Source organism: Numenius arquata, chromosome 9, assembly GCF_964106895.1.
Source record: "Numenius arquata chromosome 9, bNumArq3.hap1.1, whole genome shotgun sequence".
Classification (NCBI taxonomy): Eukaryota; Metazoa; Chordata; class Aves; order Charadriiformes; family Scolopacidae; genus Numenius; species Numenius arquata.
The window spans coordinates 20,715,225-20,735,894 of record NC_133584.1 but is presented as its reverse complement, the minus strand read 5'-3'; the positions used below and the strand labels follow the sequence as shown (position 1 = coordinate 20,735,894).

The 20,670-nt window shown below is 43.0% G+C and overlaps 1 protein-coding gene across 2 annotated transcripts in view; it reads right to left on the bottom strand.

Annotated features, from left to right (window-relative positions):
* Positions 1-20,670, bottom strand: part of EPHA4 (EPH receptor A4) — a 101,749-nt gene that overhangs the window by 40,121 nt on the left and 40,958 nt on the right. For both annotated transcript variants that reach the window (XM_074153020.1, XM_074153021.1), the window contains exons 4-5: positions 18,497-18,652; positions 2,604-2,942 (exon numbers count right to left, since the gene is read on the bottom strand). In XM_074153020.1, the coding sequence (XP_074009121.1) occupies positions 2,604-2,942; positions 18,497-18,652 (495 nt within the window). The remainder of the gene's footprint in view (positions 1-2,603; positions 2,943-18,496; positions 18,653-20,670) is intronic.

The following is a 20,670-nucleotide window of genomic DNA, read 5'->3' as shown; positions in this document are numbered from 1 at the left end:
TTAGATTTCTGATTCTGACATTAAAAACTGTGTTCTAAAAATTCTGTATATTTTCTTCAGATTATACGGCTGCATATTTGGAAGGTCCATTTGAGACTGCTGTTAGGAGGATGGATTTCCTGGTCCCTTGCATACTTTTCATCCCTACTGAATTTAACTCAAAGATGCACCTCTTCCAAACAATTCCAACAAATTCTCCAGAAGGACCCAAAACCACTGCTCATATCTAAAGAACCAGGTTTAAAATATTTTTTTCTATTAATTGTTGGAAAGCACAAGCATAGATAGCAAAACCAATACAGTCATTTACAGATTTTCAGTGTTGGCAGTTTCATTTTTATTAGCAAAAGAGGGAAAGTGCATTATTAAAGGATGAACTTGGCTCTAATCTGAAAATAGAAATTGCTGCAAAGAAACCAAGGCAGCTTTACATCAGTGTAAGAAAGGTGCAAGATCAAAACCAAGCCTGTGGCAGTGCTTTATCATGACATAATTTCTTTATAATGAAATATAGTGAAAGAAAATGAATGGCACAAGAATTTTAATGCACCCCAGACACACATTTACAATGATTAAACAGATCAGTACTTGTAAAACCCAAGGGTCCAACTTTACAAACCTTTACTCAAGCAAGCAGTTTCACTGAAATCAATGGGATTATTTGCATATGTAAGGACTATTTATGGCAGCTGAGATCTTTAGGTTTAGGCCACACATTTCTATTTAGATCTTCCATGCAGCAGAATACACAAAGTCCTAGGAAGAACGGGAGAACACCGGCACCTTGGAGTTAATTTTCATTTGTACCAGCACAGTTTTCTTCAGCCCTCTGAAGCATTTGATAGACTGGGCATGTTTCATAATTGGAAATGTTGGCAAAAATACAAATTTCCTGATGTGACGAACTGCTACTCATGGATAATAAACAAAATCAATTCTTATTTGCATATTCAATCAGATTTTGGTTTGCATATTAAAGCATAAGATGGTAGAATTTTCACACGGTAGATGGATCCCACTCACTTATTCATGCATATATGCATCCACTAATCCTTACACATGCCAAAATCAGTCAGAAATACTCTCTTAGCTAGGCATTCATAGCACAAAAACACTCTCCCTGCTGCTGTTCTCAACCTTCTCTTTTCATATAGCGTATGACAGCATTCTCCCGCAGCTTCCTCCCAAGACTCTGTAATAGCCCCTGTTCTCTATTAGTCTTCTCTTCAACTAGGCAAAGCGATAGTTTGAATTTTTGAATCATAATTTAAAAGGGACGCTGTCAACCGTATGTGTAAAGAAGAAAAAACACTGGACCAGATTTTCAAAGGAGCTTCAGCGTGGACTTGACAATTTTGCTTGTAACTGTCACTGCAAAACTGAACGTATCTCTCACTGTTAATATTGAAGTGTTCTGCACTACAGCTAGAATCTGTAGATTTAGACTACGCATACCTATTTTTCACACGCCTCTACTAGGAAACAAAATTCAAAATACTTATATAGTCCAGTATCAAAATATGCAACGTTAATACTGTCCCATACACCATAAGTCTAATGATAAATGATGCAAGCTGCGCTCTCAGGTGCTGAATGCCTGCAACATCTTGTGGGACTTGAAGGCAATCAGCACTGTGAGCAATTAGATAACAGGTTTGACAGTCCTGTAGCCAGTCTGACAGTCTGGATAACTAATTTGCATATAAAAGAGTATCATATTCAAATGTATATAATTTTGTGCATTAAAAATTCAACTGAAACCCCATGCTTGAAATCCTAGCTAGCTGCAAACAAGAAATGTTTTCGTGTAATTAAAGAAAAAAAATCATACGAATGATCATCAAAACTAAACCGCAATCTGCTGCAGCAGCCTTTACTAGGTCAGGCACGGGGGACTGAAAAAAGTAGAACTGCTTAGGGTATCTGAAATAATCAGGTATAAACAGAAATGGTATTTCACTCTCCCAGATGAGTGAAATGCAAAAATCAGCCAGCATGAAGATGAAAGCTCATATAGGATTTCTAAAGTAATGCCAGCTCTGATCAATTGAAACGTTGTTAGCAGCAGGTTAAGGAGGTATTTATTTACCAATGGGACAGAATGTAATTGACTTTGCAGGAGAGGAGAGCGAGCAGGCAGGCAAGCCAGCACCAACTCATTCCTCTTTTTGAATCTTACGCAGCTCTTTTTGGAAGGAAGCAGAAGCACAATCCTGTGCTTCCCAAGTGTGTATTTTGCCCTCTCTAAACACCAGGGGCATATTTGTGATGTGCTGGGTCTCCCCTGGTGGCCCTGGCTCTGTCCCCTTGCATCACCCAGGGCAGCTGTGCTCTTCTGCTTCTGCAGAATGCCTCCCAGTGTCCTCGCAGTGAGCTGCAGCAGAGCTCTGCTCCCAGCTACCGGAGTCAAACTCTCCTCTGCTTTTCTAGCTGTAAAGAATTTAAACTATCCATATAAATAACCAGAAAATAAGGGTTTGACCCAGTTACACATCTTAGGGCTCCTTGCATTCATTTGCTAATGCTAAATGTAATGGAAATCACGGCTTCTCTACAAAAACAGGCAGAAGAGAGAGTAAGAGAATTTGTGTTTAGGTTCCTACCTGCTTGGTTAGTTGTCACAGTGACCGACACAGCTTGGTCCTGGCTGGGATTTTGCTTGGACACTCCGTTCACCGCCCAGACTTCAAAGGTGTAGTTAGTGTGTGCCAGGAGGTCAGTAATGGAGACTTTGGTGGTTTTCAAGCCGTTCTGCTGGGGGCTGAAGTGCACACCACTGCCACAAGACCGGCAGCGGCTGAGGTCGCCTGCACCGCACCTCTTGCATACCACATTGTAGGAGATGTCTTCTCGACCACCTTTGTTCTGGGGGGGGCTCCACTCCAAGTTCACTGATGTCTCATTGACATTGGAAATCAGGTTCTGGGGAGCAGACGGAGGACCTAGAAAGAAAAAGTCCGCATGTTTTCATTAACTGGAAAAACATTACCTAGTATCTTCAGACTTTGGGTCCTGAGTGATATTGAGCGGGTGCAACTCACAGTTAAGTCAAGGACAGCAGAGACCACACAGAATTTTACTTTTATGTGTTCTCAAGGACAATGAAAAATTGACTGGTAAATCAAACTCTGATCCCTTCCTCTGATGAATTAAGTATTTTCCAGCTCTAAATGAACCTAAAAGCCCAGTATTGCAATTAAACAAGAGCGGGGTTTTTCACTCTCACTATTTATACTTGTTATGAAAAACTTAAAATTTACATATTTAATATTCATTTTTCCATGTTCTCCCAAGCAAAGCATCAAATGCAGAAACTCCTGCTTCACTTGAGATTTTCAAGGTCCCACATTACCTACAGGCAGACTCTCATTTGATTCCTGATATTTTTTTCTTAAGAATAGAAATGCAATATTTTCCAGACAAGTTCATGTCAGATCGCATTCAGCGAACACTGAAGCCCATCAAGCAGGGAGCTGGACATGACACTTTGGGATGCAGGAAGGAGATTCAAGTAGAAAGCCAAGCACAAAACTAAGACTTTGAAGGAGGGAGAATAAAAGTTATAATAGGAGAGTGCTGTAGAATGTAAAAGAATTGGGAAGGAAAATACAGTGAGCAGCTGAAAGAAGAGCTGATACAAGAAAACCAGTCAGGAGGAAGAGACCATACAGAAAGCCTGGAAATAAGGTTGAACAGAGACACAAGTTCAGCTCTTGCACCACTGGGACGGGAGATTTGAAGACTCGTAAACACGCTGCCAAACAGTTCCCAGTCAGTTCCAGCACAGGGACTATGGGATTTGGGGACAGAGGACCTCCCTGGGCAGGAGAGGGGCAGAGCTGGGTGCAGGGAAGGGGCCGCAGGAGCAGAGCAGAGCCCGCAGGAGGCAGCTCCTCCCAGCACCTCCAACAACCTGCTGGGACTGTAATGGTGGGTTCTGCCCGACCGGGCAAACTGCCTCCAGCAGTGCCCTGCCTCCCTCTGTGACCAATGCACAGGCAGAAATCGTATTTATATGCTTAAATCCCCACAGGCCCAAAACCAATAGCCACGCTGAAAATGCAGAAGAGCTAACCCTGTGACTCTTAATCTAATTTCAATACAGTTGAGGTGAGACACACTTTTTGTACCCTTAAATTTAACAAGGATGATTCAGAGCAACCCCATGAAACAGATGGGTATTTTATACATCACAAAAAGCCTCACTGCTCATCGAAAGGCAGCCTATTCTGGGGTAGAGCACAAGGGTGCTCTGACTATGCATGCAATACTTTGGGACAGGACATAAGGTAAATACCATATCGAATAGAAATGAAACTGAGAGTGAGAATGAATCCTGCAAAATGTAATGATTCAGACTGGAATACAGTAAAAATAGCTGTCCTTAGTAATTACTCATAGTTAGAGCTTTAAATACAAATATTATTACCAGAAAAATACTGGAAATAATTTTGGAGAAAGTAAAAATTCAATTTTTATTCAAGACACATGAGAGCTTGTGAAAGCTTCTTAAATTTTAGCAAAATACATTTGACAGTTGGAATTCAAAAAAAGGTCAACCAGATCTCCTGGCAGTAAAGGAAGGGAAAGAGAAAGTTCTGGCAAGTTTCATTCCAGGTTTTCCATTCCTGTTATTTGTCAAATGTTATGAAATTGGAAAAAAAAAAAATCAGCCAGCACCAATAGTTTCATTAAGTGTATAAATAAATCGATCATAATCTCTCACATGCCAAAGGTATAAAAACAGCCATCAGGGTAAGATGGGAACCAAATAAATTATGGTGAAATTCTGATGAAATTACAAAGTGACTCAAGTGTAGCAGCAGAGAGGTTAAGCTGTTAAGAGGTGACTATGGTGAAGATTAATTCTGGCTGCCTCGATTCATCAGGTGCTTCTAAAAGGAAGCCTGAGACCTGAGCACACTGTGGAGGACAAGGTTTTGAGGACTGTGTCACGTCCTTGGGTCTGTGATTGAAGCTGCCAGGATGTAACACATGTTCAACAGGAGACAGGACTTTTCGGAGCGGCAGGTAGGTTAAGAAAAGAGTCTTAAATTACACACAGGTCAAATGTATCTACTTGTCTTCGGTACCTAAATGAAAGACCTCTGCTGCAAGAGTAGACGAGCAAGGATTGTTTCTCTGTGCTCGCTTCAGAAATACAAAATTAATACATTCATTTTGAAAAGAGGGAAATCCTCCCTTCCTGCCAAACCTTTGAAACAGTCTCCGAGTTAATCAGGGCTGACAGGTAGAATTACTGCAAGGAGAAGAGAGAGCCCAGGCCAGCCCCTGTGACGGGGAGCCCTCCCGCCAGCTGCACTGCCGGGCTGCATTCATGACTTTTATTTATACACTGGCAGCATTTAGGACTCCTAAGGACAAAACCCTTTTGCTCAAAGATCAGTTACCAAACACAGTAAGAGACGTTTCGTGCTCCAGAAATGATTAGAAGCTAGCAGAGAAAGAAAAGAGAAAGAAACTGGGTTTAATCTCTGTTCATCACGTGGAAACTGAGGTAGAGAGAGATGTGGCGAGACAACAAGGGCACACAAGACCTGCCTTGCACATCTGGGTATCGGTCACAACTCTCCCAAGTCTCAGCCCACTGCCTTTGGCCCATAACCAGCTCTCCTTCCCCCCAAAAGCTGGGTTTGCCAGCTCCCCTGGGCAGGAGAAAGCGGTCTTTGCTCAGCCTGCAAAGACATGAACCTCCTTTTCAAAAACAGACTCCGAGTGCAATGAGGTGGAAGACACTCCTGAAATCAAGTGGCAGCACAGGAACTGCTGAGCAGGAACTGATTTAAACCCCATCTACCCCAAAACTCCCCAAACTGCCTCACACCAGGGCTCTCTCTTCAGGGCAGGCAGGTGCACAAGGTGACAATATTTGTCCCTCCGCACTGGCAAGGAGACAGGAGAACAAACAAAAGCCTCTGGAGGAAACCAGTAGCCTCAGTAGGCTGCAAGCCCAAGCCCACGCTGTACAGGCAAGGTCTGACCTCTCCAGAGCAGCTGCTGGAGCCGGTGGGAGCTGAGGACATCCGTCCTCCCAGAGGCTGTTCCATACCTGGCAGCAGCAAGCCCTGAACAGAAACTGCTCCTGTGGGAAACGGCAAAAGCTTTAACAGTGACAAAAAGCAAAAGGCATTTTCTTACAGAGGTTCACTTGCTGCAATCACACAAGCGAGAGCATCGACTTGGAACGTGGCCCCGAGAGCTGAGATAAGGTGGTGCCAGTGCAAACACCTCCCCTCCCTGAACAACGCCTGGCTCTGCCAGGGCTGCCCTCGTTGCAGGGGGAAATTCATGAAGCAAAGTACTCCAGGTGAGGAAGGTTCCTACTACCGCAGTTATGGTCTGAAATATCTGCCTTTTAGGTCAGATACAGCAGCCAGTTTGGGGTTAAACTCAGACTTACTCTGACGTCCATTAAGATATTTTCCAAGGCTCTAGGTCCAGTTTCACGTGGGAAAATGTGCCAGAATGAATCAAGCTCCTCAGAAGCAAAAAGTCAGTAATTAGTATGTGGGACAGGGCATTGCGGTGTCTAAACAGAGATGCAATGAAGCGTAAAACCAGGGAAGCAGATGCTTGCAGGTCACAGAGATGAGTGCACCACCTCCAGCATGAAAAGGAAGATGCGGGGGAGTCTCCAAATGGTGGGCTGACATTACAGTGAGGGGAAAAGCAATTTCTTTTCTTTCTGGAGCATAGTCATCAATGGAGCTGTTGGCACTGGGAGTGGGGAATAGTTTCAGATTGATGGGCTTGGTTTCAGATGTTGAAACACAGGGCGTATCTGCTCCTTCAATGGTGATCAGGATTTGCTTTGTTTCTGACAACAGAGCCGCTGCCGATAGATGAGATGAAAACCCTTTCAGGGCTGTGGCAGGCTGGAAGTGCCAGCGCTGCTCCAGGATGAACCCAGCTAGCAGTATCCCACAGGAACAGCATCCTGCCAGTCAGACCACCACCCTCACACAAACCCTCTGTCCTCTGGCAGGAAAATTTAGCCTTGGGGCAGACGAGAGAGAAGACAGGGAGCTATGCCTCTGAAACTGGCACCAATGTCTGTGAGTTTGTCCCGTTTCCCATGATTTACAGCATTTTTCTTAAAACTGCTGATGGAAGCATGCTATTGCACGAGCCATTCAGCACTCTGAAAGCATGAAGCTGTACTGCCACACTGCCCAGAAGAGCTTAAAATGTGACAGTTCCTACAGAAAAAAAAATAAAATCCAGATATTTTTATTTTGAAAACCAACTAATTTTAAAGGTCATTTTATGATGTTAGGAAGCCAGGTACTCTTGCTTTCCCTGTCCAAGACAATAGAACCTGAGGCATGGATGTGCAGAGCAGCTTGCACTTCTCCCATCGGGGACCGCAAAGAGGACGCGTTTGATCATGAGGCCTGAAAGCCGGATCCGTCACCCATTTACCAGCATCGTGAGCGGACACGGGGGACTCCTCTGTGGGAACACAGGGAACGGAAGTTTTTAATTTTATTCCTTCCTGGGGCTCCATAAATCTTGCTTCACAATAAACCCATCAAAATCAACTGAGCCATGAAGCAAATGGAAAGGCCCTGGGTGGAGCAGTTCATTGTGTGTGTCAGGGCTGAGGGAAACACTCAAGAGTCTGTTTAGCAACAAATAATCTTTGTCAAGCTAATCTTGCTATCTTCCTCAACCCTCCTATTAGATTTACTTAAATGTATTGGGCAATGCAGATTGTTTGGCTTTCTCTTGCTGCAATAAGCTATGGCCATTTTATCTATCTATCTATCTCTTTCACCCTCAGATAGACAGATCTGTCTGTCTTAAGGACAATGTTGTATCCTATGTCAAATAAATATCCAGAAAAACTAGAGCTTTTAAGGGGTTAATAGCACGAGCATTACTTGTACCGAAAGGACTGATGTATTTTAGCACTCTTACTACAACCTCAGGCTGCATTTTAACTTTCCATCCATCAGTATTTCTCTCCCACCCTTCCCACAAAACACTCCAGTCCCTCTCCAGTCAGAAGCCTCCCTCACGCCAATGCAAGACTGATAAAGACCTGATGAAAACCATGACAAGGGCACATATCAACACCTGACCGGCTTCCTCCTACCTTCTAGACCACAGGACATCTCCGTGTGCTACACTACCTGCGTGCCAGCTCTCTGTGGATTATAGGTCTCTGTGGGCATAGTTAAAGAGCCTCTGTGATTCATACGAGGAATCAAGTCCGGTCTGAGCACTGAAGGAAGTGACTCACACATAGCTTCCGCAGGGAAGACCCGGTAATGAACTCACTACCCGGGACTGGACTAGCACATGTGAGGTGCAGATGGAAGGGGCCACGGCTGTGAAGCAAAGCAGGCTGCAGACTAACACTGGGCACAATGACATTTCAGTAAACTGTTTATTTGCAAGGAGAATAATATTTGGCCTTTAAATCAGCTGCCCTACTCACTGAGGGATCATTGGGGCTTGTTGGTTCAACCATCAACAGGTTGTTTGCCTGTTGTTTGGACACCATCCTGCTGAGGAAGTTATCCCAAGCCCCTTTCTTCCTGCCACCAAAGGATAACAGTGCAAGTGTAGGAGGTTCAACCTAGTGGAACTGGCAAAAATCGTTCCAACAAGGAAAAAGAAAGTCTCTCCTGAACGCAATGAACAATTTCAAAAGCGAATAGCATGGAGGATTAGCTGCAACTCAGTGAATATTCCTGCTGCCCTCAGGGATCGGTTATGCCCAGCACTTGATGAACGCCAAAGGGAAAGTATGGACCCTCAGCATGACCAAGGATGGGGTCTAACCAGGGTGCACCAGGACTGCGAGTTCAGCACCACCATGAAGCCACGAGTTGAAAAGTGAGAGCTTCTTCCCCAACAAACTCCATATACCACAAGCCCATGTTGAAGAACGTGCTGCAGCTGGGCTTCTGGAGCTGGAGGGACTCCAGCGAGACAGGCAGACAGGCACGATCTGTCGGGCGTGCAGGTAGACTCCAACCAAGTCAGCCCACCCTTTCACCCTACAGCTGTAAACCTGACCAATCTACGCAACTGAAAAATACCTCTGGAAACTAACCCTGGGATCTGAGGGTAAAACTGTAAGTACACTGTGCTGGAGAACTGTATTTAAATGGTTATGACAAAGGTTTTAATATCCCTGGTTTTACATCTTCCTTTTTTATTACTGATCTGCCCAACAAGGTGCTTCTCTAAAAGTCTCTGTGGGTGTATGCAGTAAATTCAATTACAGTTTTCTACAACTGGACCAGACAGACTTGTTTGACATAAAGAATACTGTCTTCACTAGACCAGTTAATTTAGTTCAGCAACAGTGTATGGTTAGGAGGCGTGGATTAAAGGACAGTGAAAGGAGAAGAGAAAGAAATGATTCCCAGCAAAACAGCTCCTAAGTGACTTTGTTGTCCCATAAAATGACAAGAAATAAGGAGAATCTTGCAGCTTGGTTCTCTGCTGCCCCAGGTTGATAGGATGCCAGAATCCCACTTTTAGACAACTAGCAGCTCCAAATTTTGGGCAAACGGCTTTAGTTCACCAAAGCTATAGGTGAGTAAAAAAATTCTTTTTCCTTTTCTCAGAGGTCCCGTGGACAAAGCACTGAAGATAAAGTTGTGGGCTTTGGTTTGGCCAATTTTATCAGACCCGAGTAGCCATTACATACTATTTTCTTAGGTTGAAAAACAAAACCATCACAAATCAAACCAAAAAGCACCTAAGCATGGGGTTCTGACACTTAATGCCTTTAAAGTGAATTTATCATTTATGAGAAACCCACTCTGATGGCACCCAAAGCAAAGCTCTCTCTAGCCATGAACAGCTGCCTGCCCATACTCCTCTGTCACATCCTGTCCCCTGGCAGAGGGCTCCTTACCAGGAGCTCCTTTTTCTGTGCCAGTTTAGTCCTCGGCATCTAACAGTGGTAGTGGGTTATTTTGGAAGCAACATTACCCATTAAGGACTAAATTGATATTGTTAGTATTTGGATTGTAACTGCATCTGTTTATTACTAACCTATGGTATGGTTAATATTTATTACCTTGAGAGATCTATCTGTGGGAGGAGATCTATTACAAACGCAAGCTGAAACCCACACTCTCCATGGAAGTGCTAATGGAGATATTTCAAATATATACCCTCAAGAAGGAATGCCTTCATTATGAGCATCCTCTCAGTCACCAGATCAGTGCATTTAAAATGTACTCTCCTTTAAAAGAAAGATGCTTTCAAAAGATATGTATGTGACTAAGTAACAAGCAAGATGAAGCTTCTGAGCCCTGGCAGGGGAAAATGATTAAAAAAATAATTTACTCAGTCTGTGTGTGCACATGTGTAAAAGCACATTTCTATATCAGGTAACGGATGTTTCTGCAGCCAGGCCAATGGATAATTATTTTCAAGTGGGTTGTCACCCTGCCTTCGGTCTGCATTCGCTTGACAGCGTGAAATCGGAAGGAAGCTTCATTGGCAATTCCCACCAGACATCAGAAAACCTCAAGCATGTAGAAAAGACTTTAATCTTCTTTAACCATTCCTGCACTCTCCTTGAGGAAAATATCATCTCTCTTTTTTGAGGCACAAAAAGTAGACCTTAGGTTGATAAGGATTAAAAATTATTCAAACAAACAGTAAAAATAATACAATAACCTGCTGCAGTTCAGAGCTTTCTAACTTCACCCTCAAGCTGAGAAAACCCTATAAACATACTGTTAGATGCAGCAGAGTGCCAGCTACGGGTGTTTGTTAATCAAAGTCACTCAGGCAGACCAGCAGGCTTCAAGGGGCTTTGGACTGGGACTGTCAAAAGGATCCTCTTTATGAGCCTGCTTCAGAGATGCTGACCCTCTTCGTCTCCGGTGATTTCAAAGGGAACTCAGGGTATTCAGAAATCTTGAGCTAATTTGCTACATAATAAACAAGATTCATGCAACAGGGAAGGTTGCTCTGACTCACCATCATTTAAAACGAGCCTAGTATGAACTGACCTGTTTTGAATCGGCAACTTGGCCTTGGCTATGTTACACAGGAGCAGTTAAGTCTGTGATAAGTTAAGTCTGTGATAAGTTAAGTCTGTGATAAGTTAAGTCTGTGATAAGTTAAGTCTGTGATAAGTTAAGTCTGTGATACAGGAGCAGTAGGCACCTGGGAGTAAGCATCCCACTGTCTAACAGCAAGAAAACCTAACTAGAAATGCACTACCAGAAGCAGTGAAAAGTTCAGCACATCTTCTGCGATATAAGAACTGAAAGCCAGCTTCTGTGTACAACACAGCAAGAATAAAGAGAACAAATAAAGAGGTGTAAAAAAGAAAAGATCCATACAATGAAAAACTCCAAAGATCTTTGGAGCATATCTACAGAGAGCAATGAAATGTCACTGGAAGTACATCAAGTACCTTTGAAGGGGCTAGTTCGGCCACTGAAGGCAGTACGACTCCGCTAAAGCTTGTGGTCGTGTTGCCAGCCTCACCAACGTGATCACACTGCTACTCTCTCCACAGGGCCTATGATGCCACTATTTTACGGATAGCCTTTAACAATTCTAATCAATACTCTTTAACTTAATCATGATCCTAAAATTCATCTCCCTGGAGGCAGGGCTGAGTGTGTGAAATAGAGTTTACTATTTTTGGAGTGGATGCAAAGAAAGTAATTATTAAATAATCGATGTCTTTAAACTCTTTAAGTTCCCTCACTAAAATGTCTGGCAAAGCAGTGCTAAGCACAGCCTTCAAGAAAAAGCACTTTGGCCTCCTCTTTCCATCTCATAAAGCTTCATTAAACCTGTACAACTGTGGAGCTATTAATAACGTTTCAGTATGTCAGCTGTGAAGCCCTTCAGATAAGTCTTTTTGTTGTTGATCTTTAACCATCTGAAAGACAAGTTATAACGCAGAGTAAACACCTGAACTGTGTAAGTTTAGGCTTAGAAATAAAGCCCACGCTTTCCCTGTGACAGTTGTATATGTTGCTGCCACTAATTGCTTCTTCCAGCAGCTGTGGACAGGTCTCCTGTTCCTGTGGGCTAATTCACACAAGCACTGACAGTTCGAACAACGCTTGCTTCTTGTCTGCCTGGCTATTCCTGACCATTTATCATTATAGATTGTGTGTTTTTACAACTGGTGAGACCAAAGTCAACAGTCCGCAAGATGTGGCAGCCACTTGAAATATCAGTCATCTGCTCTATTTCCACCCCCTTCTCCTTTCTGTGCATGGTTAGCATTACAACTCAGTTTTAATAAGGCAACTGATTTGGTAAACAATTCTTAATTTATTTACTTGGGCAAGACTCCTTTGACTTCAGTGGGAGTTCTGCCAAGCTAGGGATCTTGGACCAGTGCCAATGATAAAATGCCCATTTTACTGGCATGTACGATTTCCTATTTACTTGCCAAAAGAACCCTGGGTTACCAGCTTCACAATAGGCTTTGTTCCTTTCACCTGGAGAACAATCCAATATTTCCTCTTCTCTCCAAGTTAAGGGAGTTAAGCGAAGAAGTCCAGTTACCACTGGCAGAAGAAATATGGGAAAACTGGTGCCGCCCCCGGGGGCTCGGGGTTTATCTTCCAAAAACTGCCATGTAAGAACATTTTGCATTGCCACATATGCTAAGACACGTTATTGCATCTACTCTAACATGCTGTGCTGCAGAAAATACCACCTGTGTTCACTCAATATTTCAAGATAAAAAGAAGAATTCCACTGCGGATACCAGAAAGTGATCTGACAGCCTAACAGGAAAGAAATGCAACCAGAAAAATAAGTCGTTCTGTCACTGGCCCAACTGCTGAATTTCTTTTTCTGTTAGCCCTCTAATTTACTTCAACAACTCCACAGAACTGGGTCCTGACTAACCAAATCAAAGCCCCCACTTAATTGAGTAAATGTCTCTGTTAATTTAAGGGTCTGGCCAGAAAATCAGAAGACAGCTAATAAACAGTCGCTATATTTAAAGGAGTGATGATTTTAAGTCTACTGATTATAAACACACATTGTCAAATTACTCCCGTCTCCTCTCTTCAAGCCATAACCACTCCCCTTCTTGCTCAATGTTTTCTCAATTCCTTCAGCCCATCACCACAGACGAGGGGAGACAGCCTTCTCCTTTGAGATTCCCATCACTCACAATCCCTTTCTCTCGGTCTGGCAGCAACGCAGCGATGGATGGTCTATTTTTCCAGCCTATGTGGAGAACAAAAATAATTCTCTCCGAACTGCCTACTCACTGTTCCCTCTGCTCTTGCAACTGCCATACTGCACCTTAAAAGGCATTTTGACGTACTGTTTATATAATGAACAACCTTATATGATGTTTTAAGAACAAAATAATTTACTTAGGGTACAGACATATATGAAGACATGGAAGAACTATTATATCATAAATTCAACTTCTGAAGATCAGAGGCTGTATTGGCATATAGTTCATATTATAGAGAACGGGTTCCAACAGCAGAGGTTAGACTGAAGTAGTGCCAGAACAAGTGTGCAAACCCTGGGAAGGAAGCACGGCAAAGCCAGAGCAAAGCTACCTACAACATACTAGCCAGCATGACCGCGCATTGTACCCGACTTTCTTACTCTTCTAAAAGCCAGAACAGTGATAATCAGCGTCTGTCTGGAAATTTAGAAGAGGCACAAGTTAAGTTAAAGGAAAAAAGAGCACATTTGTTTATTTAGAAGTCTACACAATCATAATAAACATATGCTCAAATAATCAGCTCCCGTGTAATTACTCATTTGCAAGCACAGTTATTAGGTACGTAAATTCACTCTTCTTTGAAAATGCAGGTCAAATATTTATCTCTGAGATATATTAAATGCAGCACAAGATTGTACTAAGGGCGTATATTTGACGCCAAAATTGAAGTGTTTAGACCTTTCAGACCTTTTTTAAAGCCTTGACCTTGGAAACAAATAAGGACAGTGTTATTTTAATGTGCATTCAAATTTTAACAACACAGTCACACAGCTCTAGTGGAATCCACATTGAGTTTCCACTGTAGATTGCTCATCATTTCATTATGGTTCATTATGCTGATAACTGTCAGAAAGCATTAGAAGCAGGAGCCTTGAGTAATAGCACTGAAATGGTAATTTAAAAACAATATACTTTCTGGAGGAAATACAGCAGTGCACTAAATTCAATTAGAAGAGGCGAATGTAAAGACAAGTAAGTGACGTTTGCTGTTTGAAGTCAGGCTCTTCGATTTCTTGATAACCTTAACTGGAGAAAGCCCTTTTAAAGCAGGCACTTTTCTCTTGCATCTCACTAAATTTGCTCTCATTATCTCTAACCTTCTTCTGTATAAACTGTCTTAAATGCAACTGTTTTAGAAATATTTCAGGCCACGCCAAAATATCAATCAATCAGTCACTGTTTGGGTGGCACAACGGACTAAATTATTCAGGGTCATTTACTGAGACAAATTTCAAGCTGGACAGTCTATGCTGGTAATCTCTCTTTTGTAAAGGGCTCCCAATTAAAAATCATTAATAATCTGAATCGAACAGACAATATAAACAGTACAAAACCGTCCCATTTTCACTCATAATGTGAGCATTGTTTGTTAAGAAACAGTTAGAGCACCCAACTCATTAATGGTGGGGACGCAGGACCAACGCCCATTAACTCTGGGTGGGAACTGCACCTGCCTGTGCCAGGCTGCAACTCACAGAATATCTTCTTACGGAGAAGGAAATTCAGGGATGAGGACTATGATTGAGACTGATTGTTTTCAAGCCTCATGGATTTGTGTGTTGGTAAAGCAATTTATTCTCCATTAGATTGCTAACCTTATGAAAGACCCATCTTCTCAGTAAGTATTGAAATATAATGAAGGTCTGAATAGTTGCCTTAACATCATTTTTGCAATGCTTTCAAGAGGGAAAGGCATCCCTGTTTTCCACAGTTTGCACTCAAGTGTATTACAGGTCAATCATACTGTCTCCATGCCCAAGCACACAGCTGACAAGCCCGCTGTGCTTCAGAGCTGAAAGTCTAAATTCCTGAGTTAGGTCAAAGCGGCAGATGCAGGGTGGCTCCGCTCCTCAGTGGTGACAGACACATTGATGATTGTCCCCACAAGGCAAGCTTGAGCGAAAAGATGCATCACTAAACATGTGTATGTCAGGGTGTCTGTGCCTGCCCTTCCGACACAGCCCACTCCACCGTCTCCGACGCCCACGTCCCACCACATTCTGCTCTTACGTGTACAAGCTTTAAGCCAGACCCAACTACTCACTCTAGCAGAGCTAAAATAGAGCAGAATACTAAAATCAGAGTTTGAGTTATTTGTTTAGATTGGATGCCTGGCTTACCAGAAGGTTAGGCACAGTTTTTACAACTCAACAACACATGGAGATGTCAGAGAATGACATTATGGAATGAGAAAACTCTGGAGCACCTCTCCTGAACAGCACATCAGGAAGTAGGTGTTGCTTTTATTAATTACCATAGGAATTGCAAGAAAGGAAAAGGAAGGGGAATTCTCTGATTCCCTTTCATCCACTAGCACAATCAGGTTAATGGAAAGTCATAACCGTCTTCCTCCCCCAACCTAGAAGGCGAGACAAGTGACGAGGCCAGCCACTTTATTACTAAAGGAAATCAATAGCCAAGGGTCAAAGCTTTACAAAAACACATCCTAAGAAGGCTGAAGTTCTTAATCTTAAAAAGTGTTTAGAAATAATAAAGAAAGGATCAATCCACAGTCCATTCCAGGTGTCCTCTCCAAATTATCCAATGTTACTTTTATTCACCTGGTCTAATAGTTCTCCAAGTGTACAGAAACCTGATTTTACAAGCCACTGGAGCAGAGTCTATCTTTTTGCTAGAAGAATGGATCTCAGATACTGTGTTTTATTTCTTCATTAGTGTGCCGTCACACTGAGTGATTACTAAATGCAGGGCTGAATGAGAATACCAGGGTTAAAGAGAGCATAATGAACAAAGAAGGTGCCTGATTATTATGGCTGTCAGCACAAGGGAATTGGGTTTGTCACCTGGTTTAACCAACTGGTAAGAACTGATTAGAGTCTGAATCCGTCTGAAAGAACCTTTGATGTTTATGCTCCCTTCTGTCTCCACATCTTGTCAGGAAAGACAGACAAACGGGGAGCTTCTTCCGGAGGGGCTTCTGTCAGCAGAGACCCTCTAAACTCTTTCTGTCACTTGCCTCAAGCTCATGGGCAGAAGGCTACTCTGTGTGGGGAGCACAGCAAATGAAAGGCCCCCCCAGAGGTCCCCTGCACCCCACTCCCTGCGCAACACAGAGGTGCACCACGCACACAGGGCTGCGTTTTGTGCCTATGCAGGTACCACCATCGTAGCAATGTTCAAACACTGCTAAGGCAGACCTCGAAGAGGGGATATCAGCGAGCACAGCAGTGAGTGGGGGAGCAAAGCTGCCCCGCAAACCAGCTCGGAAATAACCTCTGTGTCTTCCTTCACCTTCCTGTCACCTTCCTTCCTTCACAGAAAAAGAAGCACTTAAGCCACAGGAAAATTCAAAACCATGAAAGGGGCCTCCAGAGACAGGCCTGTTTTCCAAGACTAGGTGTCCGGGGTCCTGTGGTGTTGGCTTGCTCTGCATGCCAAGTCCTCCTAGACTGCTGCAGAGATGAAGACTGAGGCCAGCACCATGGCCCTTGCCTTCTCTTCTTCCCTCTTCATAGTTTCAGGGTAAAAGATCAAGATCAGGCACTTCAACTTTGACTGACCTCTGAAGACAGGAATGGGGAAGGGTGCCAGAAGTAGGCCCAAGACTTGACAAAAACGGCTAAGCTTGCAGGGCTGCATTTTGCAATACAAGCAAACATACATATCATTTGCTCACAATTCCCCCATCTGGAAGTGTTTTGCTTCCTCCTCATACTTCACTCACTGCACATGCCTATTTAAATTCAACCAGCTGATTACTAATTTGATTTCAATTTGGTCAGGATATCACTCACTAGGACCAGGGCTTTATGAGAAACTTTTGCTGGTATAATGTTATTTAGGGTGTACCTCCTGAACAATAGTTTTATTGTTGCAAAAAGACATTTTCTTATCAGAATGGTCAAGCTTTATATCTCCTAGTGTAAATTATATTATAAAAAGCATGTTCCTACCCACTTCAGCAAGGTTTCACAATACAGTTAGACCTCCATCCCCAGTCAACGTTTGGCACGGGATATAGCGACCTCTCTGCTTTCCTAGTAAGCAAAAGCAGCTGCTCCTGGCTATGCCCAGACCTGCTCAACCACCACCCAGCAAAACTCACAGCTGAAAACAAGGAGATCACTGACAAAGAGCTGGAATCAAGGGGGTGTGGGGAAGGGATGAGTGCAGGCTTAGTTATGGACATACTTTGCTTCTGCCTTGTAAGGGAGAAATTAAGTTTTAAATAAATGTGAGTCATCTCTCCACAATGAATTTGGAATATATTAAAATGTTACAAAAGATATATCTCAGCCTTCCCTCACTCACACACACAAACTCTCTACATAAATATACAGCTGAACTCCAAAAATCTGGAAGCATTTCCAATAGCTTTCAGGGAAAGCCACACATGGATATTCCCTGGTAAAATACAGCCCTTTCACTTACTGTTTCAAACTGCTCTGCTCCTTTAGAAGTGAAACCCAAAGAACCAGATGATCACGATTTAACACCAGGGCATGACCTGGAATCCCAGGTCTTCGCTGTGTGAGCCGTTAACCAACACACAGGACAAGGAGTTGTTCCAGCAACCCCGTGGGTGTACTCAGAGCACTATGCCGCTGGTTCTCCCTGCTGAAGTCATTTTGGTGGAACTAAAGCAAATTCCATTTGCTGTACACGATGTATTTATCTACAAAGAATAAAATAAACCATACTGCAGGTGTTTGTTTCATTAAGGTTCAAGATTTATTATTACCACCCCTTTCAGAGGAACACTTTTATGTTCCTAAGAGTCACCAGCTATATTCTGAGCAAATTACATATACATAGAGATTATAAATACTACCTATTTACCCTAGGTCATACAGTTACAAGAAAAGCTTTCACAATTTCTACCTATATCAGTATTTAAAGAGATGAAAGGTGATGTGATCTACTGGACAGGTCCTCAGACTGGAACTTACACCTGTATTTCATTTCCAACTCTGTAACTGACGTGCAAGTCACTCCTCTTTTGCTGCTTTGTAATCTCCCAGTCTACTGATTTATTTAAACTATAAGCTCTCAAGGGTCAGTCAACTATGTCTATTAGGAACTGTTAGGAATTGAGGGCTGAGAACTAACACTTTCTTTCCCAGAAGCGTGAGCCAAAATACAAACTGCATCTGCAATGGGCTGTAAGAGCTACTGAATGCTGCTCTCAGAAGCAGGACACTTCTTAGAGACACAGATCTCCAGGCAATATTTCCTACGTATACAGTGAAAGAAAGACAGGAGAAGAAATGGATGATAAAAGGGGAAGAGACTGTACAAAGACCAACTTACGAGTGCAGGGCATGGAGGCAGCATCATTTTCAGCTCGGTAAAAGCCCCGATCGCAGGTGCAGGAGGTAGAGCCTTCCCAGATGGAGTAGCTGTGAGGCGGGCATTTGGCACAAGCAACATCTGTCGAGAGAGCCTTGTAGTATCCGATTTTGCAAGCTGGATGGAGGAACAGGAAGGGAGAGCGTTACTTGCCCAGGCTGTGATCATAAATTGGTAGCTTACTTATTCAAAATCAAGGCAGGAGACATTTCAAAGAGATCTAATGATGTCCTCTTAGCCCCAGGTGAAGAATTAACAATCATCACACTCTTAATGAGTAATCCTATGTCAGGGGATACTGATTTCTAATTCCAACAAGAGCCATTTTAAAAGCTGGCTTGGAGATGGTAAAAAAAAAATTATACTCTTCTATTGACACTGCCAGAAAATCAGCTGCCTCTTTGTGCTTGCTGTGGAGTTTCATGTTGCTTAACCCATGTCCACCTGCATTCACACACACACACAGAGCATGACAAAAAGGGTGCAATTGGTTTATTCTATGACCACTTAAGGAATGGCAGCTGACAGTCAGACACTGCCAATTTTTAAGAGGGAGTGGGACAGGAACCCACTGGGATTGGCAGCGAGGCCCTCAGCCTAACATGCCCGGAAATGGCACGTCTCCCTCCTGGCAAGGCAGAATTCATTTGGTTCTTTCTCCCCAGGGAGGAAATCAGCAATATTCTCGCCTCCTCGAAGCCAGGGCATAGCAGCAACTGCACCACTGCTACCAGGTCCCACGTGCAGTTGGCAAGCTTTCGGTGACATCATCTTCGTAAATGCAATCCTTACACAAATGGCTACTTTCACATCACTTGGAAAAAACTCATTAGCATCATTAATAACATATTTTAATAGTGGCTAACAGGTATGTCATCCTAGAAATTTCTCCCTTGGCTAGAGATAAAAGCCCACCATCACCACTGGCTTTCAGCGCTACGGAGAACAGAGAAAATACCCAGGCATGCAAATGTGTAAAAAGGAAAGGTTGTTCCCAGTATTTACTGTGTGACTCACTCTCACATCTCGTCATTTATCACCTACGCTACCTTTAGGGTTCCCCTGCTATGCACAGGCTCCAGTACGTGGGGCACAGGCCCCTGCACAGCCGGGGCTCACTCTTTCTGTTTTACCCTTCCCTTAGTCCCCCTCATTCTTTCCCTCCTTCCCTTATGAAGCCCTCCAATGGGAAATGGAGAGGGATTTTAGTAATATGTTTATAAAGCAGCAAGTTACTTCACTCTTATTAATCAAAGCCATTTATGGAATTTCCTTAACAAGTCCTAACTTTACGACGTGCCATGCACCATCTGTAAGAGCGCCGGGTGATCAGTCCACTTTCCCTCGCTGTGGCTGTCACTGGACCAGAGGATCTTATAAAAACATATTGCTTGAGTGACTAAGATTTATACTTCCAGAGTTTACATGCATCACATTATTAGATAAGGTTCAACTTGTAAGGTGCTTTCTGGCCATGCTTCAAACGGCCTTGGGGTTTCAATTAAAATCAGAAACCGCAGCTTTGGCAGGAAGAATCATGGGGGTCAAACCCAGCCTCCCCACATCAGAGACAATTAGTCCCTGAACGCAAATACCAGCCCACTGGGTACAGCCTATCAGGCAGGCAGTTGCAGTTCACCAAGGCAACTCGTGTAAAATAGCTTGTTCTGCAAACCAAACCAAACCAAACAAACAAAAAAAAAAAAAAACCAAAACAAAACAAAACAAAAAAAACCCAAAAAAAACCACACCATGGAAAATTACCTTTCGTTTTTTGATATGATTTGCAGTATCTGGTGAGTTGTACTATCGCTACATGTCCTCTTGTGCCTGGTTTGACAACAGCAGCAGTCAAGTGGCAGATGCTGATCTGTGATATTATTCCCGGTTTTCACTGTCACAGCTCAGATCAGAAATACACCTAAGCCTGTATACGACCACGACAGACACCAATGGGCAGAATCTTGCTGCCGTATATAAAGACAAGGCACAGAAAAACAGAATACAAGAGGAGACCAGGCTGACTCATCTTATTCACAAAATTCTATTATTCAAGGTTTTTAAAATAAAATATGCAAACTCCAACGTTACTGTTAACATGAACATCATAGTTCACAGAAATTATTAAACAAAGA